The 27,869-nt window shown below is 39.4% G+C and overlaps 2 protein-coding genes across 3 annotated transcripts; one reads left to right on the plus strand and one right to left on the minus strand.

Moving 5' to 3' along the window:
* The first annotated feature begins 575 nt into the window (after window positions 1–575).
* Window positions 576–13,964, plus strand: LOC108666940 (probable ATP-dependent RNA helicase DDX10). Its single transcript, XM_018153910.2, has 10 exons — window positions 576–777; window positions 9,272–9,472; window positions 9,639–10,235; window positions 10,396–10,558; window positions 11,123–11,309; window positions 11,641–11,817; window positions 12,097–12,317; window positions 12,763–12,911; window positions 13,147–13,241; window positions 13,566–13,964. Exons 1-10 carry the CDS (start codon window positions 691–693, stop codon window positions 13,945–13,947), a joined length of 2,259 nt encoding a protein of 752 aa, XP_018009399.1. The 5' UTR covers window positions 576–690; the 3' UTR covers window positions 13,948–13,964.
* LOC108666941 (WD repeat and FYVE domain-containing protein 2) lies at window positions 13,958–27,869 on the minus strand. Of its 2 annotated transcripts, XM_018153911.2 has the most exons (11): window positions 27,621–27,869; window positions 24,383–24,524; window positions 23,937–24,100; window positions 23,655–23,799; window positions 22,389–22,525; window positions 21,830–21,935; window positions 19,037–19,149; window positions 18,068–18,187; window positions 17,268–17,279; window positions 16,506–16,594; window positions 13,958–16,007 (listed from the first exon to the last, which is right to left on the minus strand). In XM_018153911.2, exons 1-11 carry the CDS (start codon window positions 27,782–27,784, stop codon window positions 15,955–15,957), a joined length of 1,245 nt encoding a protein of 414 aa, XP_018009400.1. In that variant the 5' UTR covers window positions 27,785–27,869; the 3' UTR covers window positions 13,958–15,954. The 2 variants fall into 2 exon arrangements, with proteins under 2 accessions (XP_018009400.1, XP_018009401.1); XM_018153912.2 differs by lacking the exon at window positions 17,268–17,279 and having other exon boundaries at window positions 27,621–27,868.

A 27,869-nucleotide genomic window follows, 5' to 3' on the forward strand; every position in this document is an offset into this window, starting at 1 on the left:
TCATCGCACTCTCACGGTCGCACCTGAAGTTGAGAAAAACCGTGAGTTCACCAAAGGATAAAAATTTGGTCGTAAGCTGTGAGTTGATAGGGATAAAAATTTAGTCGTAAGTGTCCAAAGGCCTTGATGTACGTGACCTTCAGTATAAGTATTATTTCAGCCTCAAAGATCCAGTCGTATGAAGAACTATTGGACGTGAATATTATAAAAATACGAGTGTACGCAGGGTTTATTTATGGCTCAAAAAGAAAGAAAAACACTGAAACATGAAGAAAGAACCAACAGCAGGGGCTAGTGTTATGAACTAGGAAAAAGAATATGAAAAATAAATTAGGTTCAATTCATCGATGCGACAAAACTTTTTCTCGCTTCGTGTCGCCATGTTCAACTGACTCCTGTTAGTCCTCTAAACATGTCAGAAATAATACAGGAATCGGTGCCAGGATAAACATGACCTGTTGTCCATGTCGAAATTACTATACTATATTATACTCTGCTATCCATTTCACTCTATTTTTCGTCCGCGCTGTACGCAGTGTATCCGAGCTCGCGGATGACTTCAGTCTGTCCAAACTTCCAATTAGTAGTTGGTTTACTTGGTTGCGAACTTGGGAATTTAGAATTTTGCAGACACGCTGTCTTGCATATTGACACTTTAACAGTTACAATTGCTAATTGTTTGGGGCAAATATGGGCAAGAATAATAAGTATAAGTTGATTGAAGAGAAGAAACGTCGAGCAAATGATCTTCAACAACTAGAAAAAAGGCTAGAAGAGGTAAGAAATTGGAGTCATCTTATCGCGTTCTCGGCAACGGCAAAAGCCAATCAACCTTCTGTTCTGTTCAGTCAGGCTGGCTCCATTGATGCAGCATAAATTGAATTCTGGTTCCACGATGGAATTATTTGAATGGTGGATCATGTATTCAATATTGATGCAGCACTGCAGCTGAGTTACATTATGAATCCTGAATTATCTGCTAAAATGTCTAATATTAGAGTTAATGTTACCTATGAAGGGAATGTGCAGTTGCAAAGATTCTAATTTGAAATTGTTAGCTTCTAATATAGAATAATAGAAAACCTGTAATTTCTGAGCAAGAATTGGATTTATATTAATATATTTATAAGTATATTCATTTGAGCCATGAAAGTATGAATCCTTATTAAATCTTTGCAAAATTGTTTTAAGCCATGAATTTATGTGCTTGTAATAGGGTAAACGTGGTATATTCCGACATCATAGGTAATTCCGTCACCTCTCCAGCTTTTCCTTTATATTAAGCTTTGTTTTAGTTCCATGCGTTCATTGATGGTTGAAATGGTGACGTCATACATTTGCGTGTCGAAATACTGCAAAAACACTAGGTCTTGGCCATCTAGTGGGAAAATATTGAGATCCAAAGAGAGACAATGCATGTCACGTGGTGAGATCATCGAAAAATGTGTCAAATTTGACGGTTGACATGGCTCTACCAAATAGTGAATAACTGTTTTTATAGGAAGAATATTATGGTTTGAGACTTTTAAATACGTCTGTGAATATATTAGGAATCCTTTAAGTATACTTGTATTCGCTGATTTCAAGTCGTAAATAAATTAATAGATGATTAAGTCAAGGTGAAATTCTAGGGGGTTTTAAATGACCAATGGAACGGCCATTGCTTAGCCAATCACAGCCTGGATAACATGACATCATGATCCCATAACCAGTCATAACCTGGATAGCATGAGATCATGATCCTATCAGCCAATCACAGTCTTGAGAGGATGATATCATGATCCTATTGACCAATCACAGTGCAGAAACTTTCTGAAGGGTCATACTTTCTGGCTTCTGCCAGAAAGTATGACCCTCTCAACCAATCACAGATGGGAGATGACATGACTCCGCCCACTCACAGATGGGAGATGACATGACTCCGCCCACAAGTACCTTTGAGCACTATATGTTAGAATTCCACCATGGATTAAGTTGAGATGTTGGATTTAGACACATGAAAACTAATTCCGACACAACTTGAATTGGACACACACAGATCGTTCAAAGCTTTGTACAAAAATTGAAATTTGCTTAATTAAAAGCCTAATAGCTGTTAATTAAAACGTAATTAAGTAGTGTTCAATATTCGTTAGTGTTCTAATTCAAAGCCGTGTTGTATCCCAATACCTGTCTCTTATACACATCTAGATGTGTATAAGAGACAGCATATACTGTTATTGTTAGTAGGCTAATTGCAACATAAAAAATAACACTTCAAAAATACAAAAAAGTTGAAAAAATAAAAAAATCAAATAAATAAAAAAAATCATGAAAAAATAAAAAAAATCACCAACCCTGCAACTACACGAGTTGAACTAACAATGATAAAATGTAAGAAATGTCCGGGACTCCGGGTTACTTCTGACTCTTCCGCTTGTCAGATACGGAACATACGGTAATTGTAAACTGCGGCTATTAAACATACGAAATGTAAAAATAGTGTGTTCAGTGTTGCCATATGACTTTGGAGATAATTTCTTCCAAAATAAAGTTCTAGATTTCTCATTCACCAAATTTCCGTATCGAGAAAAATCATATATTATTGAAGGATAATTAGAGGCATACTGTCAATGCCGAGGCATTGTAAACGCCACTTTGGCTTGGGGTAAAAAACGTTCAGCGTTTGTAGCTGGTGGAATTTACTTACAACCGTGGACCTGCCCAGAGAGCAGGAGAACAAAATACAATAACGAAAACAATAGACTGGCTCAATGAAAATTATGACAAATGACTAATCAAGAACATAAAGCAAATCTAAACGTACATGAAAATACTGAACAATAGGTACATGATTCAAAAGGTTTAGCAACTAAACTTAACTTATGTTGATTTTCAAGGGCTGCTCAACGGAACAAAATTGCGAGACTACTGACAAGATGATAGTTCATCTGTCTAAGACGGCTGCAAGGTGAATGAATTCCTAAAATGCGATAGGCCTAGACCAGGGTTGGCAATGATTAAATCAAAATGATTAAATCATGTGATTAAATCACTTGATTTTTTTATAAAAAAATCAGGATTTTTTTTATTTTTTCATATATTTAAAAATATTGAGTGACAGTCTTTAATTTATATTGAGGTATTGTTATTCATGGTTTAGTATAAATGTGCTATGAATGACAAATTGGTATATAAACTTGTTGCCTTTAGTGTGTATTAGGTTCCAATAAATGGAATGTTTTTGGTACAGAGGCATCAAGAATGCAATACATTGTACGTAGCTAGCAGCTTAGCTAATTCTTATAAGGCTATAAGTAGTCTAACTATTTGACTGTTTGTTATATGTTGATTACAATATACAATTTAAATGTGTTAGCTAGCTTATACAGGGTGGGGCAGAATTGATTGAACAGTTTTGAGGCGAAATAAGAGTAATGGAGGTACATAAAGAAGAAAGTTTATTTTCCTTAAGATTAGCATAACATACCATTTAAAATACTTATGTTTTGAAAACAAATATCAGGAAGATGGTGTCTGTTAGCTGCAACACACTGTTCGAGTCGTTCTCGGAAGTTTCCTACAGCACGTTCACACATATGGCGAGGTATGGCCATAACCTCTGCAATAATCTGACCCCTTAGCTGTGGTAGGGAGTGAGGGCGACTTCTGAACACCCTTTCTTTTATATGTCCCCAAAGAAAGAAATTGCAATTGCTCGTATCAGGTGACCTCGCAGGCCACTGTAAATCACCCCTCAGAGTCTGGGAACATGCGTTTCAAAACATTGAGTGACATTCGAGCTATGTGAGCTGTAGCCCCATCCTGCTGGAACCACACGTCTCTCAATGCTTCATTTTCAACAATGTTTTCCATCATGGGCTGCAAGAAATTTTGCAACATTGCAGCATAGCAATCGGAATTCACTATCATGGTTACTCCCTCCTCTTAGAACGACTCCAACAGTGTGTTGCAGCTAACAGCCCCCATCTTCCAGATATTGTTTTCAAAACATAAGTATTCTAAATGGTATGTTATGCTGACCTCTAGGAAAACAAACTTTCTTCTTTATGTACCTCCATTACTCTTTTATTTTACCTCAAAACTGCTCAATCGGATCTGCTCCACCCTGTATATTGAGAGGTTGAGATTGTATTGACCTTTTAGGCAATTAGAAAGATTTTCCACCCTGATAGTATAGTATCTTCGGCATTTAAAGAATAGGCCTGGATAGGCCTGTCGCCGATACGAGTATTCTAATTAAAATATTTAATTTCAATCTTTAAATTTGTGAATTTAAAACTAGAAACAAAACAGTTACAATTATAAGACTATATATAAAATAATTAAATGCAGTGAATGGATGTAAAATATTTTAATCGTGCACTTGTTTATTTCAAACAGTGTTAGCTTTTCTCATAACTTGAGTCTCGTTTCAAGTCGTATGAGGTTTGCTTGGTTATCATTCAGTTTATGTTTAGTATTGGTTTATTGGTCTGAATTAAATGGGAACAGTGCAGTCAGTCACTCAGTCACTACTAGTCAGTGTGTATAGAAGGTAGAGTCTGGTAGATTATAGGACATAAAACTAGTAGATCTATTGATAGTGCTGTGCACTGTGCTATCAGCTACCTATCTGTTGTGTGACTCTTCAATGTTTAGGAGATCTGCATTCCTGAAGTGTTTTTGTATATTGAAGCCAGTTAAATGGTCAATATTTAGCTCATTACCTTGCTCTATACAAACTTTACAAATCTAATGAAATGGTCAATATTTAGCTCATTACCTTGCTCTATACAAACTTTACAAAGCTAATGAATAGACTTATCAATAATTGTTTACCCAAAAATCCCTAAGTGGTAAACACTTAGGGAACACTAAGTAAGGCAATAAGTGCACTTTTTAGCCATCCATTATGATCCATATACTGTTATTGTTAGTAGGCTAATTGCAACATAAAAAATAACACCTCAAAAAGACAGAAAAGCTGAAAAAATAAAAAAAATCAAATAAATCAAAAAATCCTGAAAAAATAAAAAAAATCATTGAATTTTGATTTTTTTTATTTTTTTAAAAAAATAAAAAAAATCGCCAACCCTGGCCTAGACGATGCTAATCCGCCGAGTTAATGGTTCTCCGCACACATACTGTACTGAGTATTGCGTCTGTTCCTCCACAAACTGCTCTTGTGCGGCATAGAATTGATGGCCGGGATTGTGCGAACTGCAGAAGTCAAGATTAAAGAACCACATTGCAAATCATTCATTCACTATTAAGTGCTAATTGCATAAAAAAAAACACAGGCACCGGAAGAAATCTATCTTAATTATAAATTTTCATTTTTATTGCAACGATGAAATTTAATTATAGAGGCGAACAACAAACATTAATAAAAATGAGAATAGCTTCAGAGGGACACATCACACTTGAAGTCGAAGATCGTTCAGCGTTACTTGAAATCTATAGATGATGTTGCCATTCCATTCAGATAAAAACTATGTCTATCAGAACTGTGTCAGACGGCTCCGCGGCCCGCGCCGAGTGCTGCGCAGCGTGATTTCGATGACCGTGATTTACACGAACGCGTGCGCGAAGAAAATATAAAAAACTATATATGCGCCGGAAATTTCCCCGTTTATATACATCTTCCTGAGTGTGGCAATCGTCCAATATTTTGTAGAAATGTTGTAGCAGCTAAACTAATCATAATAGGGTAAATGCGGTATATTCCGATTTATTAAGGACGTAGCATGAAATGAATGGCTATAAAAATATCACCATATGCGCAACTTGAGTTCTGATTGCTTTATGTCACTCTCAAAACACCACACTATGTGCCAGCAACAATGAAACGTTACAAACTGTTGCCATATTTATTTAACAGCCTTTAGAGTATTAACCTACAAAATCCCTGAATTCCGACACAGAATAAATTTGGCATATTGTGATACCGTCAACCGGGGCTACTTGGGACTGGCGGGGCAACTCGGGATGCACCTCCGACACGGCGTAAAACTGTTATAGTAGCAAAACTAATTGGAATATTGGGCGTAATTTGGAATAGTGGCGTAAACGTCAATATTTTTACTATCTATATAGTATAAAGGAAGTCGAAAAATACGACATTTCCTAGCTTTGAAAAATTCCTGAAAAAAATGGTGAAAAACGCTATTTTGAAAAGTTACTTCTGCTAAGGTCTGTAGCAAAAAAATATTCACCGTATTAAAAAATTTTACTTACATAAAAGTTGCACCCAGGTGTCGGCTTGAAAACATAATTGACAGATTTTGCCTATCTCATTAAAAAAAAAATGGCAGCCATTTTTGCACGCCGGGGCTACTCGGGACACACCCCCCCCCCTCCGGGGTTATTCGGGACACCTCCAAAAACGAATTTACAGTAGAACCTCAGTTAGCAAAGGCTCCAGTTAAGAAAAAAATGGATTAAAAACAAAGAATATTGATTACATTTACCTTGCTCGGCGAAAAAAATTTCACTTATCGAAAAATTAGTGCATCGTTGGTCATCACAAAATTGCGCATAGAATGTCATATGTAGACTTGTGCACCAGACATCATAGAATGAAAAGTAATTGACCTAAACTATGATTTATTTCTCCAAAACATATGATGGTTGTCACTAAAACATTCCTTTCTGTTTCAGATATGTTTTTCACGATCTTTTTTTATAGTAAATTCACTTAACCCAATCAAAATGTTGTGAAATTACAAGCCATCTTGAAAGCTTACAGATACAGAAAAAATGCTATATGGCTGCTGATATGAAGCTTGCAGTGGACAAGGTTGTTGTAAATGCTCAATGGCATGTTCATGGATACGGTAATATTGAATCAATAATACGATAATGTCACATCAATAATACGGTGATTAATGTAATGGCAATATCATATCAATAAAGGATATTGCTTCAGAAAAAAGGATTCAGTTGCGATGAGTTCCTGCCAAAAAAATGTAAACATCAAGTTTACGATTACGTAGTTGCGGTCACATTAGAGTGGTCAGACTGCATTATCACATGTTCAGTTGACACTTGCTGTACGATCGGACTGTTTTTAGGGTAAAATTAGTTATTTGGTGGAACACATGCATGCAACCTTGTAAATAAGTTCGTGGCTTGTAAATAGTTTTTCATTACTCAGCATAAATGGCTTTTCATTAAAAATTACCCAGCGATGCATCTTAAAATTACCCGGCAATGCTTAGGGCTTAAAAACCCATATATTGGCGACGCTGCATCTACCCTCTGCACCATGGTGTTAGTAATGGATGTGTACACTCTGCATGCTTCAGATGTTTTAAAATTAGGTTTTATTTCAAGTGTGCTGTATTACCCCATTCCCATGGGTAATTCAGGACGCTTTTATTTTGCCTCTGGCACCTTACAAATAGCATACCATAAAGGGGGTAACTTGGACTACTTTTTTTTAAATGATGCCATTTTCTTACTATCTAAATTAAACTTGAATTGAAACATGCAAAATACAGGGCCTATACTTTCAAAAAAAGTTAAGAGATCGTAAGTTCATCCGCCAATCATTGACGGCCTTTCAAGCCAGATCTATCAATCATAAACAAGAAAATAGAGCGTAAGTACTTATGTTCACTTAGCGAGTTTTGAAAGTATGGCCCCAGGTCTATACTCTAGGTTCACTCACCATAAATTGCTGACTCCTGCTTCTCATAGTTTTATGTAATTTCAAAAAAAGTGATGGTCTTTGTTACCCCAGCTCTTGGGGTATCTTAGACTGGGTGGTAAAATCAATTATATTTTTTGGTAAAATAACTCCAGGTTTTGGTGCATTGTAGTAGAACTCTTCTAGTTACATATGCAAATGACAAATTTGAGGAAAGTGTCATAGTTTGCAAATGGGGGGCGCTACCTCTGAATGGGGGAACTTAGACCACCTAATGTCAGCCGTGATGGGGTAATATTGACCAGCTTGGAAATTAAGTTGAAATTACCATATATAAGACTCTGTAGAGTCTGAAACATAAAGAAAAAACATTAATAGGTGTATCAAACATAAAATATGTTAAATATGAGAATTTTAAATTAATTTCCAAGCCGGTCTATGTTAATCCGTCAGGGCTGACATTAGGTGGTCTAGGTTCCCCCATTCAGGGGCGGTGCCCCCCATTTGCAAACTATGACACTTTCCTCAAATTTGCATATGTAACTAGAAGAGTTCTACTACAATGCACCAAAACCTGGAGTTATTTTACCCAAAAAATAAAAAAAATTAAGGGGGTTCTACAACAGGCTTTAAATAATAGCTCTTTTACGTGGGTCACATTTTTCATTTTTTAACCTATTAGATATGCATAATTTTTATCTTTCTATTGTGTTATGTAGCCTCAGTATTAGGCCTTTAATGCCCATTGACAAAATTTTTCCATGTCAAATAGTTTTTGAATTTTGTGGGTTTTTGTTAAAAAAACTAAAATTGGTCTAAGCTACCCCGGGAGTCTAAGTAACCCCCTTTTACAGTATGGAATTGTTTTAGAGATGCCATACAATAGTCCTCGCAAAGGCCTTTAAGATAAGCTCAAACTTGTTTATGAAATGCTTCATGGTAAGAAGTAATTACCAAAAAATGCTCAAAACTGTACCTTATTACCCCATTTGATGGTAGGATCTATCTAATCCTGCTAATTCTTGCTTAGCAACTTTGAGCCATTTTCCTGACAAAGAATTTCAAGCCATCCTTTTTTTTTTGTTTTGATCTCAGTTGAATTTGGAGCTTCTTAATTATTCCAAGATACAATATAAACTGATGAATATTTCATATAAAATTTACACAGCTTGGTGGTAGGTACTCAAAGCAGTGCATCATATATGCAACCCAGCCAAGCTTGGCTGACAATATCTGGCAATACTGCTCACCAGGGTTTTGGTAAAATACTGTCCCACTCTGTTGGCAAGATAACTCTTGACAGGTGATGGTGTATAGTACCACTTATGTACCATGAGTTTTTTTTTTTTTGCCAAAATCATCAGTATAATTTATGTACAAAGGGAATCTTGCTTTCAATGACATGTTCTTAACTGATTACAAAACTGAAATTTATCACCTGCTGATAAGGAAATTTGACATGAGTCAGCATGTTTAACAAATTTAGGTAGGTAAAAACCTTGGAAATACATCAAGCATAGTACTCATATCTATGGCTTTATTCATCATTTGACACATGGTTGAATCAACTAAAAAAGGAATTGGTTGCAAATACAATATTGGTTGCTGCTAAACATTACTTTGATGATTTTTTTTTAGTGGACTGATGTTGATCCTGAATCTCTGAAAAACTTCAGCCAAGTTCCTCTGAGCACTCCGACCTTCAAGGGACTGAAGTCCTGTGGCTATGTGGAACCAACCCTTGTGCAGAAAATTACTCTACCGCACAGCCTCAAAGGACGAGATGTCATTGGTGAAGCAAAGACCGGTTCTGGAAAAACTTTGGCTTTTGTTATACCAGTGAGTTTTATCAGTATTTAGAAATTATTATTAGTTTTAGATTATTACTATTGTCATTCAGATACATTCCTCCTTATTAAATCTTTGTTATTATTTATTTAAAATTATCCAACTTGGCAAGTTTTTTCTTGAATTAACAAGTGGCTGACTTGTAATTACGATGCAGGTAATGGAGTTGCTGCACCGAGAGTGTTGGACAGCAAGGAATGGCATGGGAGCCCTCATCATCACACCAACACGAGAGTTGGCTTTACAGATCCATGAAGTAATCAAACCTCTTGCTCTACAACATCAATTGAGCTCTGCTTTAGTGGTTGGTGGCAAGGACCTGGCTTTGGAATGGCACCACATTGGCTCCATGAACATTGTAGTCTGTACACCTGGGCGTCTCTTCCATCTTATGACTGAATGCCCTAATTTTGACTGGGACTCACTGAAAATACTTGTGCTGGATGAGGCCGACTTGTGCTTATCCATGGGCTTCTCTGACAAAATGAATACTATTTTGCTGCAGCTGCCAAAACCTCGCCAAACGCTGCTTTTCTCTGCCACACAAACAAGAGATGTATTGTCACTAGCAAGAGCAGGCTGCACTGATCCTGTCACCTGTTCTCTGCATGAGAATTCTACCACATCTACTCCCTTGACACTCACGCAGTGCTACACCATTTGTGAAGCTCATGACAAATTTAGCTTTCTGTACTCTTTTCTTACAAACTTTAAAAAACAGAAAATACTGGTATTTTTATCAACGTGCAAACAGGTGAGTTTATACTTGATTAATGTTTCATATGTTCATTACAAGGGTATAGAAATCAAAGATACTATGAAATGCTGTAAGAAAACCTAATTCTCAATTACGTGGTTGCAACTTTTCTCAATCCAAAACTACAACAATTATTTTTAAAGCACTTATTTTTCAGGCGAAATTCTATGGCATTGCTATGGCGATGTTGAAGTTGCCGATGAAGATCTTGTTTTTGCATGGAGATATGAAACAGAGAAGACGATCTGTCATCTACGACACCTTCAAGGCTGAGAGCAAGATAGTCATGTTGGCTACTGACGTGGCCTCTCGAGGCCTGGGTGAGTTCATTACTTCATGTCTTTATATGGCTGTCCTCTTACGTGGCCTCTCGAGGCCTGGGTGAGTTCATTGCTTCAGGTCTTTATATGGCTGTCCTCTTACGTGGCCTCTCGAGGCCTGGGTGAGTTCATTACTTCATGTCTTTATATGGCTGTCCTCTTACGTGGCCTCTGAGTCTGTACGAGGCTGTTTATCTATTGTAATAACTCACTCCTGATGTGCTCGCAGTGACAGTACTGGAGTTAGTAAGTCTGTGTAAATTCATATTCCCGGCAAAAAAGTTTGGGTTCTGTGATGATTTTAAGTAATGCAATGAACGTGTTTATAATGAATATGTGCATCATGTTTAATAGAACTGATTAAAAGGCTTGTCCAAACAAACAAATTGACAAAAGCTACTCGACATTAATTTTGACCGATATAGAATTTTAAATTGTTAACCCAAGCATATTCAGGAGAGGAAGTTAGAAACTGCCATGCTTCTGGTTTATTTCGTGTACATCAGTGAAAGTTGTTCGCAATAACTGTGCAAAAGAATAGCTTGACATTGTTGTGTGTGGCAGATTTCACTGGAGTGGACTGGGTGGTGCAGCTCGACTGTCCCGAGGACGTGACGACGTACATTCACCGCGTGGGCCGCACAGCTCGCTACTACAGGGACGGTAACGCCTTGCTCGTCCTCACCGCCAGCGAGAGCGCCAGCATGCTTAAGCATCTCGCCAAGAGTAAAGTGCCCCTCGAGAAAATGGAGTGAGTCTTGCTAAATATGCAACTTTTATTTAGAAACTGTCAAGGATGTGACTTTGAAAATAACTCGGTACTTGGGGGTACAACTAGCGCGTTAAAGGTGCTAATTATATAGCTATAATTAGCCTATATGAGCAATCAAGTCAACGGCATGAAGCAACGAAAGCTCTCGTGATGGAGTAGTGCATCAGCGACGAGCTTCCTGATCTCCAAACAAGGATGGAAGGTGGCACTCAGGATGGCATGCATTAATGTTCTGTTTAATTGAGTGGTTGCTTTAGGGAACTGTATTTTGTCTTCATTTTATTATCTCAATTTTATATCTTGTGAGCAGTGTGGCACCAGGACAAATCAAGCCCCAGGAACGGCGCATCGAAGACATCGTATGCAAAGAACCGTTGGCCAAGGAGGCGGCCGAGAGAGCGTTCAAGGCGTACCTTAAAAATCTCGTCTATATGAAGGACAAGTCTGTCTTTGATGTCACATCGATCGATCGTGACAAACTGGCCAGGTGAATCTTACGTAACAAATTACTGCTTTCATCAAGCATATCCGATGAATGTCAAGCTTAATCCGACCAGCGTGTCGTTGTATTTACTTATTTCGTTACAACTTGTCTTGGATGTTATGACAATTTCTTATCATATTCGTTAAGCTTTATTTTTAAAACTCCTATCGCCATCATGAACTTCGTAAAGGCCCATGAAATATTAACGCTAAAGAGATGGATCACTGTGCTCGCGTAGTTTGTTATTAGATTCATTCATATAACTCTTAAATATCATTACAGGTCTTATGGCCTGATCAGCACGCCACGCGTCCGGTTCGTGGAAAGATTTGTGCACAAAACTCAACACAAAATCGCTACTGAACAACACGCAGACGTCAACGAGACGAACTCTGGTGACAGCAACGCGGGGCCTGAGCATATTGATCGCGACAGCCGGGAGGTGTTGAAGAACAGCGCCATTAAACCTATCAAAGTTGTGGACGAAGGTGTCACTTTCGTGGGTGCGTATTCTGTAGCTAATCAAGTGTTTACCATCCGTTACATTCATTATTTGAGGAGCAATTATGTATTTCATATGACAATCATTGAAAAATTTTTTAACTTTGACTCCCGAAGAGTCAATGTAATATCCAAAAGTGTTTGTAGTTTCGTATGGATTTGAAGCATCATGCATTCAACTTCAACTTATTTGAGCAGGTGACAGAACTCGTTAAAAAATCAAATGTTGTAGATTGGGTCATAAAGTGCTTCAAGTACTATATATTTCAATATTGCTTCCTTTGTTCAATTCATTTCCTACGTGAGAATAAATTTTTAGTTTTGCATTCGAGCATTAACTTTTTCATTTGAAGTAAACTTCATTTGAACACTTCCTGGTGCGCCATCATGTAAGTTGCATCATGCCTGCCTAAAATGACTGATGTGCAATTGTAAATGTGCGCGCAGATCGGATGGACGAGTTATTTTTATCCGTGCCGGAATCGAACGACAGTCGAACTACTGCTCCTAAAAATTTATCCAAGTACTTGACAAATCGAGATAAGAAAATTGTTGACAATGTCACGATTCTACAAACCCACTGCAGGAGTGAAAAGGTAAGCGTTTCTGAAGTAAGTTGTCTCCATGAAATTATCAACTTAAGCGTGAAACATGAGATGTCGAATAAATTATCATAGATTTGAAGTTGGGTACGAGATCAAATGCAACATTCGAGAGAACTAGAGGATGGTAGACATGTGTTCTAGTAATTGGTCCTAATGGCATATGAGGATGAATTTGCATACCGATTAATTTATTGCTGACGGTTAATAAAATGCCTTATTTTTACAGCAAAGATTTTTCACTTTGGACGAGATGTTAGCCTTCAGAAAGGACGATGAGTACAACAAGTTCACCCACAGGGATAAGACTAAGACCCGCAAGAGGTGAGACATGAAGATAATTGACGAGTTGCGTTCATAGCAACACGGGCTGTCGTTGTTGTTATGGATTCGCGGCATTATTTTTGGTTCGAAAATTTTTGTACATTTCAGCCGGTATTCCGCAAAGTTATGCAATAGTATTAATTATGAAATAGTTGAGTTCGATAAGGAAAACTTAACACCTCTTAGTGCCACGAGAAACGTTGCAAAAGAAATTTTTTTGCATATGGGCACTCATCACCTCGCGTCATTTCTGTAACCATTTTAATAGTTATTCCTGAATTTAAAATTCTGCCTTATTTGAGCTAATCTATTTTTCCCCAACAGAGAGCTCCTGAAGAAACGGGAAGAGAGAAAGAATCGCGGTAAAGCCCAGAAGTCCATCGATGTTGCCGATGATGAAGATGAGGAAGACCGAAGTGATGATGGTGATGAATTGGATCCGCTGACTCAACAAATTATTGATGAGCTTCCTGATCCTGATAAAATCCGGAGACGAGACTCTGACAGTGAGCCAAGTGATGATGAAGTGGAGGAACGACCGTGCAAGCGACTCAAGGCTGACGACTCGGAGTCTGACTCAGATAAGGGAAGTTCATGTAGTGGAAGTTTTGAAGAAACTGATGAAGAAGAGCATCCGTCTAATCTAAGAAAAATGTCATTGAACCAGCAAGAGCAGATGGCGCTACGATTACTTGCTGGGAAATAAAAGTTATTGAAACGGAAGTGTGGTTTCTTTTACATTATGAACATGAGTTATCATACACGATTATAAGCACAATAATGATAAGTGACACACAAATACGGTTAAGCCACATATGAAGTCCTTGCCTTGTTATGCCTGGTTTTTGCAGGATCAGTTTCGTTTGTGACTTCAAAACCATTACATGCATTGAAGTTAACATTTTAATGGACTACCGTACTTGCATGTAAAGAGATCGCCGTATAAGATTGATATTACTTTTGAAAGGACTAGAACAGAAATAGTTTTATGATGTCTTATTTTCAAATGAATAAAATTTGTCATGCTTCATAATTAACTTTTTCACTCTGTACAGTAATTCAAATTCAGTGGAGAATGAACGGCAAAAAATGAATCTAAGGAACCACTACCATATCTTCCTCCCTCTTCGATAAACGACAATTGATTGATGTATATATATGCACTTAATTGCAGATTCAAGTATCTGCTAAAGGCGCATCACGCTGCTGAAGTATGAAGCAGAGACTAAACGAAGATATAAGGGACGTATGGTAACATAAAATCTGCGGAAAAAAACTAACACTTCCTTACTATTTCAAGCTACAAAATGCAGTATCGTAAAAATAAATTTGCACAAAGTAATGAGAACATCACATGGAATGCATTCAGCTCATTAACACAAGTCGCAGAGCAAATATTGGTCACGATCAAAGTTGATAGTAAAACGGCCGAGCGCGAAAAATGCAGCCTCTTCCTCCACCGATAAAGACTTTAGTATACAAAAATCAGTACGGTTCAAAAACGTTAATGGAAGGCATCAAGTAGGGCGACACTTCCTCCTACTTCGTCGTGCAGACGACAAAACAAACGTCATGGAAAGAAAAAAATGTTTATAATGTTTTTTGTCATAACGAGATCTTAGGCGCCATTCTTCGCAAATCGCGACATATTCCCTGCCAATAATTAACTAGCGAATATATTAACAAGCAGCTGCCTAACAGGGAATATTGCATGGCAAGCAGCCATTCGGCCACAAGTAAATCAGCAATAAAATATCAGCATTATTAAACAGTTGCATAATAAAGCATCATGAGATACAAAAAGAAATTATAAGAGTACGGAAGCGAAGAAACAGATGCCCATCCCAGTATACAAACGTCCTAGGCAAGAAGAAAGGGATAAAAAATAAATTCTAACTTTAAACAGGAAAAAAACAACGGTTAATAAAAATTTTTACGTTATTTAAGGACTCTTTAAGACGAGGAATACCAAGAATGCGAGCAGAGAAAGTTACGGTCTGCAATGTTATGTCATAAACTCTTGGAGGGCTGGGGCCGTCCCAATCGCTATAAGAACATATATTGCTTATCATCAAGAGAAATAAATTAAATGTTGCATCAACGCTACAGCCACTTCAACATATCACGCTATAGAAATTCCCATCAGTAAATAGTTTAATAACATTCAACAACCCAACCGTTCACGATTTTGTCCTACAATGACTTGTAATAAGCAACTACTTATTCGTCCAAATCTTGCAATATCTGAGCTTATTCATCCTACAAACTCTACGCTGTTTAGAAGACTCCCTATGCTCAGAGTGTTTCTCTTGAACCACAGTATTTGTTGAAGAGATTAGGATTATTGAATTTAAGGGCATGCCTGAAAACAGAAATCTTGATGTTAAGACAAAAAAGAAGCTTGCTCATTAGTTCTGTCAAATGCAGGACACTTCATTGAAAAAATTTCCGCTTACGGGAGATTATTTCTAACTACATTGCACTCAAGGTAAACCCATTGCAAAAACCAAGTCGTATCTGCTAGCTAATTTCGAGCTCGATAAATTATTCCCTTCGCTGAGAAAGAAAGTGAAGAGAATAAATAGCTGTTACTTTGAAAAATACAAAAGGCAAGGAAGATACGACACGGTGAATCAAGATAGAAATGCAACAACAGAAACACTTGGTAATTAATGATATGCAGGCCCGTAGACGCCAGCACCGCGCTGACGCATCAGTTGTTGAGAAGAGGCTTCACGTCCCAAATTTTGATGACGTTGTCCGTACCTGCAATAGAAAATAGATTCATGCAAGTCCATTCATTCAATTAATAATCATTTTCAGAGACTATGGAGCAACATATGAAAGATAAATATGAATCATAGGTTAACCATTAAAATTAATCGTGTTGTCAATGGATTATATCATCGGAAAATTGGATGGATGAGATACCATGAAACATTAGAGCTCATTTTCGATAACATGTTTACAGTTGGAAATCTAATCAATGTCAACGCGGACTCTAACACAAAAATATCTACATATGATATCAATATAACATAAAGTACATGAACCTTCACGATACAGGTAGGTATTTAGGCCCTTCAAGCCAACAATAAGTCAATAACTAACGTCACGAACAATAGGACGGGTTGACTCACACGAGCAGCCAAAGCTCAATGTTACAATCTGCACAATTCAGCACAAGTAAAACATGAAAATGTCCAGCGGTATTAGAAGAAGTAGATGTTAAAACAAGCAAAATGTATGAGAAATTTGACGTACCGACAGTTACCAGAGAGCCGCACTCGAGGTCAACGGCCATGGCGGTCACAGGATGCTTGGCTTCATGGAACACAGCCAGACTTTCCTTACTGGAATAAACAAATGAAATATTGATAGGGAGATACTGAGTAACTTGCTGTTGGTGAGTTACTGCAATAAACAAATGAAATATTGGTAGAGAGATACTGAGTAACTTGCTGTTGGTGAGTTACTGGAATAAACAAATGAAATATTGGTAGAGAGATAATGAGTAACTTGCTGTTGCTGAGTTACTGGAATAGAGAAATGGGCTGAAATGTTCGTTAACTGTTACTGAGTAGTTTGCTGTAAGTGCCATGTCCATCAAGCGATTTGAAGATAGAGTTTATATGTGAATTAATTTAACGGGATCAAATTATTAATATGAGGCATCGAAACTCATACGTAGAAAAGGACATGAAATAAATAGAGAAGGATGAAATTTAACCAATAAATAACTAGCAACTGTGCCACTTATGCTACCATCTCATGTCAACATTGTGCAGCTAAAGCTACAAAGGAAAATAGTGTCCCTATTTCTGTGAGCCACAACACATGACTTGCACTCAGTATTTTCAAGACGCCTGCCACAACTAATCTGTACAAGCCAAGTGTGTTAATTGTATTGCGAAAATTAAATATTTCCAGTCCGCTTGATAAATACGTGCAAATGATAAAAAGGTCGACATGAGGAAAATATTACAAAAATAAAAATTGAACAGGACAAAATCTCGCCACCTTTACCTCGCCACATTCCTGGGGGCAGCCAGAGAAGAACGGTGATTATTTATTGCAACAAGCGGTTTATTGTAGTTATAAACATAGACATGACATGAGATGAAGATAAACGACATGACATGAGATGAGGATAAACATAGACATGAAATCAGATGAGGAAGCAAATTATGGCTGATGATAGAAGCTGAACACAACAAACATGATCGCTGCACAGGCGCGCGAGCAGAAAACATAACTAACTGCATGCAAACACTGCCAAACAAACTGCATGCAAACACTGCCAAACAAACTGCATGCAAACACTGCCAAACAAACTGCATGCAAACACTGCCAAACAAACTGCAGGCAAACACTGCCAAACAAACTGCAGGCAAACACTGCCAAACAAACTGCAGGCAAACACTGCCACACAAACTGCAGGCAAACACTGTCAAACAAACTACAGGCAAATTTCACAAAGAGTGCAGTTTGTACCTTCACGTGTAAACCATAACATCACATCTATAAAGGCTTCAATTAAAACATCAATTGATGAAGCCTAGTAGTTCAAATATTGTATATGTCAATAAGACTGCGATGTCAAACTTGGAAATAAGGGTTTTGGCTAAATAATCAAAATCGTTCATAATATACAACATTAATAAATCCATTCAATAAACATCTCTGGATGTGATGCCAATGCATGATGTTAATAAACACGATTAAAGAATTAGAAGGCAAATGTGCAGCACTTCAGAGTGAAAACCTTGCACTCAAACGGAAAAAGCAATTTGAATGAGAACAGATTAGCATAGAAATGAACTCACTCCTGGTCAGAGATTGTCTCGTAGCAGCGCTCACAAACTCTCACGTTGAACTCGAAGCCCATGGCCGGTATGTTGGTGCGGCGGCTGGAGCAGCTGTCGCATACGGCCTTGCCGCACTTCCTGTACAAGAGGAATAGTGAGTCCTGTAGCAGTGAGAGAGTCCTATAGCAGTGAGAGAGTCCTATAGCAATGAGAGAGTCCTATAGCAATGAGAGAGTCCTATAGCAGTGAGAGTCCTATAGCAGTGAGAGTGCTATAGCAGTGAGAGTCCTATAGCAGTGAGAGAGTCCTATAGCAGTGAGAGAGTCCTATAGCAGTGAGAGAGTCCTGTAGCAGTGAGAGAGTCCTGTACCAGTGAGAGAGTCCTGTAGCAGTGAGAGAGTCCTGTAGCAGTGAGAGCATCACTTGCATGAAGCCTCGGGTCTCGTGTACTGATCACCTGCGGTGTGGCTCTGTTCTTTAATTGGCATTAAATGAACTTGATAATTTAAAGAAATAGTATTGTGATATGAAGGACTCCTATCAAGTTCCTTCGTAGGGACACAGCGTGGGAGCGAAGGTTGGAATAGGGAAGTGTGTCAAGCACCGAAGCAACCAGTCAAAACATACTATTAAGTGACAACAAAAGATATCAGAGATACTATATTCCCATTGCGCAAGATATCAGAGATACTATATTCCCATTGCGCAAGATATCAGAGATACTATATTCCCATTGCGCAAGATATCAGAGATACTATATTCCCATTGCGCAAGATATCAGAGATACTATATTCCCATTGCGCAAGATATCAGAGATACTATATTCCCATTGCGCAAGATATCAGAGATACTATATTCCCATTGCGCAAGATATCAGAGATACTATATTCCCATTGCGCAAGATATCAGAGATACTATATTCCCATTGCGCAAGATATCAGAGATACNACTGACCTGCAGTGATGTTGCCTGAGCCCACTAACTGACCTGCAGTGATGTTGCCTGAGCCCCAGCTGCTTCTGGTTGATCATTGCCTTGACGTTCCAGAAGAAGGGACGGCCGCAGTACTGGCAGTTGTCGCTCTCACTCCACTCTGGGGTCTGACGTAAAACAAATTCAATACTACAAGACAGCAACAAAAATGACTTGAGGACAACACGATATAGATTTTGTTCATCAGCATTTTCGTTTTTGGTAATGTAGACAATATAAACCAAAATGAATTTACCGTAATTGAAGGACGTGTAATTGAAATGCTTAGTTCATCAGCACATATATAACAGATGAGGTAACTAAGAACCTCTTTGCTTTTTAACCTCTTATAAATATAACCAACCAGAGTATTCGACACCTACGACATAACTACAAGCCTATGCTGTCAAAAACATTACAAGAGTCTGAGACAAGCATGAGTTGGGTTTTAATATTTAAAACCAGCTCAGCGATATATACTGAACTGTACAGGAACATGTTAATTTATGCATATATATAGCCAGGATTGTAATCACACTTTCATCCTCAATTTATACAAGAGACTTCAGTGTTATGACAATTTTACACAGGCACCTATCACAACATTGCCCCGCATTTCATCATACTGCCGCTCCCCATTCTAGAACTAACGAGTCACGCGCATATCTGAAGAGGAGCTTACGACAGGACACGAGGTCGCCATGTCTCACCACACAAGCACCTCGCCTTAATTTACATTAGCTGTAATTGCGTTATTAAAAAGGAGCCCATGACACCTTAATTCACGTTAAAGTTGTAATTGAGGCCTCCACCTGGCGAGATGCGCGGCGCAATTATAGTGATCGTCTTCGATCCAGAAGTTATTTTGGCTCCAGAGTCGACGTGCTGGCGACCCTCGAGCGCTGTGGCGTTCGCTGGATAAACTTATGAGAAGAAGCCATTAACCAGATGCTGCGGGTGACGTAAGCATGGAGGAATTCCATGCGATTTTTGAAAACAATATTTCTGCTGCGCTAGCGTCGTCAGCAGATGCTCCGCCGGTAACATTTGCGCCGTGCCCATCGACTGCGTGCTCCAAGAATTCACTCGCGTCGCAGCTGACTACCGTAAGTAATCACTGCAGTGCGCGCGCTGCCCAACAAGCAGTGTGCCAGCGATCCGCTGTCGACGTCGTTAATTAAGGAGAACGTCCTAAGCCCAGCACCTTTCTGGTCGAACTTTTCAACCGCTGCATCTCTGAAGGTGTTGTTCCAGAGAACTTAAAATCAGCTTACATTACGCCTATTAAAAAACAGACCTTGACGCTTCTTATCCAAAATCATATTGACCCATCTCCAACCTGTCGATTTTTGAAACTCCTGGAACGCGTTGTGGCCCGACAGCTGAACAACCATATTCAGTAGTCCGGTTTGGTGCCTCACCTTCAGTCTGCATACCGTCTAAACCACTCGACGGTAACAGCCGCGCTGAAGGAGCTTTCAGACATCGCGGCATTGGCTTTACTCCACCTGTCGGCCGCATTTGACACGGTCGACCACGCCACTTTAATGCGTCGACTTGAGTAACAATTGAGGTATAATTCGGCATGCGCGGCACAGTGATGCAGCCGCTAGAAACCTAACTCAGCAATAGATTCCAATGCATTTGACGTGGGAATTCTTCATCTACGCCACCGTTGGTCATTGCGGCATTACACAGGGATCAGTCCTCGGCCCGATTCCCTTGCTGTTATATACTGTTGACGTATTGCACATAATTGATTCACATAGTTTGAATCTGCATATGTTAGCCGATGACATCCAAATTTATGGCTACTTAGCACCAGCTGACGCTGCAGTGTCGCAGGACCGGATGTCTGCATGGACGTCGTCTCAGACTGAATGCGCTCCAACAGGCTCCAGCTCAATGCATAAAAACGATTTTATTCAGTTTGCGACTGCTTAGCGCCGGCATCAGCTTCCAGCCAACCCTGTTCGCGTGGGCAACGAGTTCGTCATGCCTGAGAGTTCGTTTCGCAACCTGGACATTCTTCTGGACTCAGAACTTGCGACATGAAATCATGTACTATTGGTCGCCTTCTACGATAAACAATCACATTTTAGCGCTGTTAGTCGAATACGTAGCGTCAGCCGCCGTCTGTCGAGGCCCTCGTGGTGGCGCTCGTTCTGACCAGATTGGACTAAGGTAATGCCACAATCTATGGACTTCCGACCATGGCACTTAATAAACTGCAAACCGTAATGAACGCTGCTGCACAATTCGTGTGCAATAAGCAAAAATTCGATCACGTGACGCCGATATTGCGCGATCTTCACTGACTGCGCACGCAGTTCAAGGTCGCTGTTCTGTAGTTTCTATGCCTTCACAATCTGGCGCCTCCTTATTTCACGGAATGTCTGCAGCGCGTGTTGGATCTGCCTTCCAGAAGACGACTGTGCTCGTCATCAACAGCGGACCTCGTCGTTCCATCTACACGTCAATCTACCGTCGGCGACAGAGCGTTTCTGATCGCTGCCGCCAGAACCTGGAACAGTCTGCAGGCTTCCGTAAGTAACATCGGCTCCTTTGTTGCAAGTGTTTCGTTGACGCCTAAAGACAGAACTATTTCGTAGAGCCTATGAATCAAGTGCTTAATCATTTTTATCACTTCTCAGCCTTTCTCGTGTAGGTATTTATTTAGTTAGTTACATCAGACGCCACGATAACTGCCTTGTAGAATAATATTAATAGTACTTGCATTATTAACGATGAGCTATGAAATCTTAATTTACATTAAAGTTATAATAGCATTATTATGAAAGAGCTTACGACAAGACGCGAGCACGCCATGTCCCACCACACGAGCATACCGTCCTCGCCCCCAGACACGAGCACCCTGCGCTCGCTGCAGTGCTTCAGGCCCCGAACTTTGCCTCTGCAATTCACAGTAAAAACTATTATACAACTTGCTTTTATTTATTGAAAATAATTGATTGCCAACTCTTTGGTTTTATCCGAAATGAAAAGTTTGAATGGAAGTGAATGCGCAAAGAGATAAAGTTTGCTTTTGGTAATTATAATAAGAAGTACACGAACGAGTGTTAATAACTCATAGACATTCTGTGTTTTGATAGAAAATCATCTTTACTTTTTACATAAATTCAATACCTATATATTCCCAAGAAATGATTTAAACAACAAACATTCAAACCCTTTGAGTTTAAAATCTAGAAATAGAATATAACACAGAGATAATTTACAAACCTAAGCTCACAAAACAAATTAATTATATCATTAGTTTGCTTATCGTTTTAAAAGGCTAAGAGGTGCATTTACTTATCATTATGTTTGATATAAAATTCTTTGAACTAAACATCACGAAACTGACGTGTGTCCCTGCAGCTCATAGGCAGCGCCCTTGCCGCCCCCCACGTCCCAGACCATGACGCTGTGGTCGTGTGAGCCGCTGAACAGCTGCTGCGCCGCCCCATCCCATGCCAGGCCGCTCACACAGCTCGTGTGGCCCTACACACAGCAATACAGGTGTCTTGTGAGGCCCTACACACAGCAATACAGGTGTCTTGTGTGGCCCTACACACAGCAATACAGGTGTCTTGTGTGGCCCTACACACAGCAATACAGGTGTCTTGTGTGGCCCTACACACAGCAATACAGGTGTCTTGTGTGGCCCTACACACAGCAATACAGGTGTCTTGTGTGGCCCTACACACAGCAATACAGGTGTCTTGTGTGGCCCTACACACAGCAATACAGGTGTCTTGTGTGGCCCTACACACAGCAATACAGGTGTCTTGTGTGGCCCTACACACAGCAATACAGGTGTCTTGTGTGGCCCTACACACAGCAATACAGGTGTCTTGTGTGGCCCTACACACAGCAATACAGGTGTCTTGTGTGGCCCTACACACAGCAATACAGGTGTCTTGTGTGGCCCTACACACAGCAATACAGGTGTCTTGTGTGGCCCTACACACAGCAATACAGGTGTCTTGTGTGGCCCTACACACAGCAATACAGGTGTCTTGTGTGGCCCTACACACAGCAATACAGGTGTCTTGTGTGGCCCTACACACAGCAATACAGGTGTCTTGTGTGGCCCTACACACAGCAATACAGGTGTCTTGTGTGGCCCTACACACAGCAATACAGGTGTCTTGTGTGGCCCTACACACAGCAATACAGGTGTCTTGTGTGGCCCTACACACAGCAATACAGGTGTCTTGTGTGGCCCTACACACAGCAATACAGGTGTCTTGTGTGGCCCTACACACAGCAATACAGGTGTCTTGTGTGGCCCTACACACAGCAATACAGGTGTCTTGTGTGGCCCTACACACAGCAATACAGGTGTCTTGTGTGGCCCTACACACAGCAATACAGGTGTCTTGTGTGGCCCTACACACAGCAATACAGGTGTCTTGTGTGGCCCTACACACAGCAATACAGGTGTCTTGTGTGGCCCTACACACAGCAATACAGGTGTCTTGTGTGGCCCTACACACAGCAATACAGGTGTCTTGTGTGGCCCTACACACAGCAATACAGGTGTCTTGTGTGGCCCTACACACAGCAATACAGGTGTNATCTCACTCTGAGTGTGGTGACAAGTGAACAGTCTTTCACACCATCTCACTCTGAGTGTGGTGACAAGTGTACAGCTGCCAGCATCAAGCTTGAGCATGGTGATGACGCCAGTGTAGTCACCCACGAAGACATGACTTGTAGGAGCATCAAACTCCATAGACGAGCACCAACCTCCACACTCGTACCCACCAAGCCTGCAACAACACAAACCATTGCTAAATAAATGCATAAGATTAAATAAAAATACAAGGTATCATAAATCAAACAGAGCAACTAAGTATGTTATGTTGGAAGGTTATTTGGTCATAATTAACACCGAAGCAGAAATAACCTGTGGCCTGTTGTGGTCGAATGGAATGAGAAAAATTTGTCTCTGGATATTGAGAGTATCCAAGAATGGCTGCCAGAAAAAAGCACGCCCGTCACACGTCCCTGGTGGCTCAGGTAATCTCGTAGATGATTCAAGCTATTCTCATCTGGGGCTACCTCAAACTCCTGTGACAAAAAAAATCAGATTGGGATCAGATACAACATTAGCACTTGATTATCACCAGAAATATTCTCAAGAGGAAAAGATACACAATATGGAAGGTAGAATATCCTCTTCATATGCTATTCTCAATCTGAGGGAATGCATAAATATATATCACAAAAGAGGCAGAGTTTCAAGAGTTAGTTAACCAGGTTTTAGGCTACCTGCTCCTAAATACAACTAATACAATACTACATTTAAGGGAACATGTCTCATAATCAATGCAGACAAGATCCAGCACTGACCATGACGGTTCCATTGTGAAGACCAATGATAAGTGTCCGAGAAGATGCAGTGTAGTGGAGACTGGTGGGTGGTGATGATAAGTAGTGGCAAACACTTGGCCAGAACTGACCATTTGCTCGTTGCTGCCATATGCGTACAGACCTGTCACATAATTCTCTCTATGAATATAAATAAAAGTGACTTTACATGAATAAACATCAGAAATGGAAAGCTTTAAATATTAGGGATGACAGTCATTTGCAAAACCATTAGCAAATTTTTAACCCATTATTAATGAATAGGGAATAAACTTGAGGAAAAATAGGATGACTTTAGATTCAGCATCACAGTATTTCAAAGGAAAGTTTAAGCTCTCATATGAAAAGAGAACAATGCTACTGGTAATGACACATAAGTTACAATTCTGAAACTACTGCACTTGACCCATGATTGTCCAAAAAACCACATAATACCGGTCAGAACTTCAATGTGTGAGATACCCCACAGTAGCTACAAGGCTAGAAAGTTGTGGTTCAGTTATGTTTAGAGAATAGATTGTTTTCAAGCCAGCACCATATGTGCTGTGGTGTCTTAAGTTTCATTGATTCCTGGATGAAAGCTTCTAATGGAAACTACTAATATATTATCTATAATAGTGAGAAAGTGCATATTCGGTCAAGACCAAAAGCTGACAAAATATGGGCATTCAGACTAGCCACAAGCATTGATTACTTAACCTATCCCTCAATCTGTCTTCCTGTAAATAGTATCATCTATCCTGAGCACAATGAGGCATCCAAGTTACAATTAAGCATTTCCTACTCTACTGACAGACATTGATTTTGCATGCTTTTCTGAAAGCAGTTCAGTTGCTAAATTGCAGCTCTTCCTTCTTTCACAAATAATCTTTGCCAGCCTGTCTACTCTATTGCCTTAAGTGGCCATACTTGCAGCAATCCGTTGATCTGTGGCAGTTATTTGTACTTTCTGTTTTTTTGTGTTCTGATATTCTTTTGTTGCTTTGAGAGTTTGCAGGGCTGTAGAATTATTGACGGTCATGCTACTGCCCCCAATAATATGGCAGTTGTGTATTTGGTAGCAGATATATGGCAGTAGGATGGAGCCCATCTGTTCATCACGGTTTGTTTTGCAAAAAACACATGCCTCTCATGGCCATTCTTCTTAAGGGGACCGACTACCCTCCGGAAAAACTTCTACAGTTATCATCCGATCATCATGAAACTTCACATACATACGTAAAATGTAAAAAAAATAACATTTTGCTCATATGAATTTTTCGAAAAAATTGATAGAAAACATGAAATTCATAGAAAACGGCAAAAAACGGGTTCCATTAGAAAATCTATCTCCTCCTACAAATATCATCCTACAACATCGAAACACGTATCATTCGGTTTGTAAAGACCATCCCTATCGATTTGATGAGCACTTTTCTCATTTTCCCCTTAGTTTTTTTATGCGTGTTTTTCCCATTTTTCTCATTTTTCCACCCTCCCCCCCCTTCTCCCCCATATAAAAAATGAACCAGACTGAAATTCAAAAAAGTGCTCTTCAGTTCGATAGGTATGGTCTTTACAAATCAAATGGTATATGTCTCATTGCTGTAGCTTGAAAACTGTAGGAGGAGATAGGTTTGCCGTGCGACTAATCGGAGGTTTTCAGGACGCCCAAAAAACTGCCAGGTGGCACGTAAAATGACGTAAAAGAGTCGCAACGTAGCCAACATACTGCAACCAAGCCTTAAAACTAAGTGAGGAAGGCATAGAGCGAGTGGCTGCACACCTTTCACCTCGCTGTCATGATGGGCACTGAAAGACCTGGCTGCATCTGGCAGTATATCAAGTCACGCCCCGTAATTAATGCCTTAGGAATTTGTTAAGGTCGCCCCCCACCGCCCCCCATTCCATGGGGCGTGGTGAACGTAAAAATGGAGGTAGAAAGATGATTCTGCCACCAATGGAATTGTCAGAAAGTAAGCTTTAAGATGAGTATGAGCACCGGATAATGCCATGATTGGCCGCTTTACGTCAGACGTTCCTTTTTAGTGTGTCCACCCTTCTAATTAATCCCATAGGCTTTACTGAAGGGCTCTAAAAACTCCCTCACTTCGGGGGGCTGTTACGAAATCATTTTTCGATGTAGAGGGATGATTCTGGTACGGTTGGATGCGTCAAAAACTAAGCTTTAAGATGAGCACAAAAACCGGAAAACGCTAAAATTGAAAATTTTAGGGTAGTCGGTCCCCTTAAGTCATGTCTAAGGACCTGTAGGTTGTTCCCTCATAACAACTGCTTAATAATAACCTATTAGCTCAAATTTTTTGCTTCAATCATCCAATCAATACAATTACTGTATTCATTAAAACCAATATAAGTACCTTTCAATTGAATATCAATTAAGAATGTTCTGAAAAAAGGCCATGGTTGGCCACATAGTGTGCCTGAAAGTGTTGTTGTTGTTATGGGGGTTTAGAAATATGCTTAAGGATGGTCTCCACATTCTCTTCAACCCTCACAGTGCACCTTTTTTTTCCACAATGCAGTAATGAGACTATGTTATTTGCACCCAGCAATCCTGAGTTTGAGTCCCACTTGGGATAAATTCTTCTGGGAAGCTCAGTTCACAGCAAACTCAGTTATTCATCCAATCATGAATGATATACGAGTACCTGGCTGGTCCAGGGCGTAGTGTGATGCAGCAAAATGATTCTGGTATGTCAGTCAGCAAGTGATTGTTGCCCAACTACTTTAGAAAAACTGATCTATCAAAAAATGGGGCCAACAGTCACCAACTTCCTCAAGTTGCCACTAATAGGATGGGCAATACACATAATTTTTTTCCTTGAAAGTATTGATGGTAAAGACTGATGGCAACATATGATTGAAACTTTTGCAAAGCTTGGCCATAGTTTCCCTTTATATGTATTTGCACCATGCATCTTTTTTCCTTCCTGTTAATCTACTACCATATTGTTCACATTTCACAAATTTGCTCCCCAAATAAATATTAAGGTGCTGCTGCTTACTGCCATTAATTTACAGTCACTCATATCTGTTCAATCAAAGGCACATAACAGAAAAGGGTAAAATTTATTCAACACACAGACACACAACATGTTTTCATGACTTAGTCCTAATACTAATGATCTGTAATGGAGGATGAAGATTTGTGTGTTTTTGATAGAAGAGAATGCACTTTAATATTACAATGAATCCAACATGTAATAATAAGACATACCTGTCATCTGAAATGGATAGAATTGATCTGCCTTGTGACAAAATATGAACACCAAATACTTCATGACCAGGACTATCAATTTTAGACAGCAAATTTGGCTTTTCAGATGTAAGTGTCTTTTGGCTACTTGCAGCACAAGTCATTGGTTTTATCTCAGCAGCCATTTCTACTAAAAAAATTAGTTAAGTAGAAAAAATTCACATAATTTCAAATCTTTGATTCCTGTAAAAGAAGATCAAGTAAATAACA

Source organism: Hyalella azteca, unplaced genomic scaffold (genome assembly GCF_000764305.2).
Source record: "Hyalella azteca isolate HAZT.00-mixed unplaced genomic scaffold, Hazt_2.0.2 contig934, whole genome shotgun sequence".
In the NCBI taxonomy this organism is placed as follows: domain Eukaryota; kingdom Metazoa; phylum Arthropoda; class Malacostraca; order Amphipoda; family Hyalellidae; genus Hyalella; species Hyalella azteca.

Excerpts from the sequence above, each read along its gene's own strand:
- LOC108666940 (XM_018153910.2), top strand. The coding sequence starts at position 691 with ATGGGCAAGAATAATAAGTATAAGTTGATTGAAGAGAAGAAACGTCGA. Across the intron at positions 9,473-9,638 it reads CTTTGGCTTTTGTTATACCA|GTAATGGAGTTGCTGCACCG; the intron begins GTGAGTTTTATC and ends ATTACGATGCAG. Across the intron at positions 13,242-13,565 it reads AAGACTAAGACCCGCAAGAG|AGAGCTCCTGAAGAAACGGG; the intron begins GTGAGACATGAA and ends TTTCCCCAACAG.
- LOC108666941 (XM_018153911.2), bottom strand. The coding sequence starts at position 27,784 with ATGGCTGCTGAGATAAAACCAATGACTTGTGCTGCAAGTAGCCAAAAG. Across the intron at positions 22,526-23,654 it reads CACTTGTCACCACACTCAGA|GGCCACACGAGCTGTGTGAG; the intron begins GTGAGATGGTGT and ends TGCTGTGTGTAG. Across the intron at positions 21,936-22,388 it reads TATGAGCTGCAGGGACACAC|AGGCAAAGTTCGGGGCCTGA; the intron begins GTCAGTTTCGTG and ends TGTGAATTGCAG.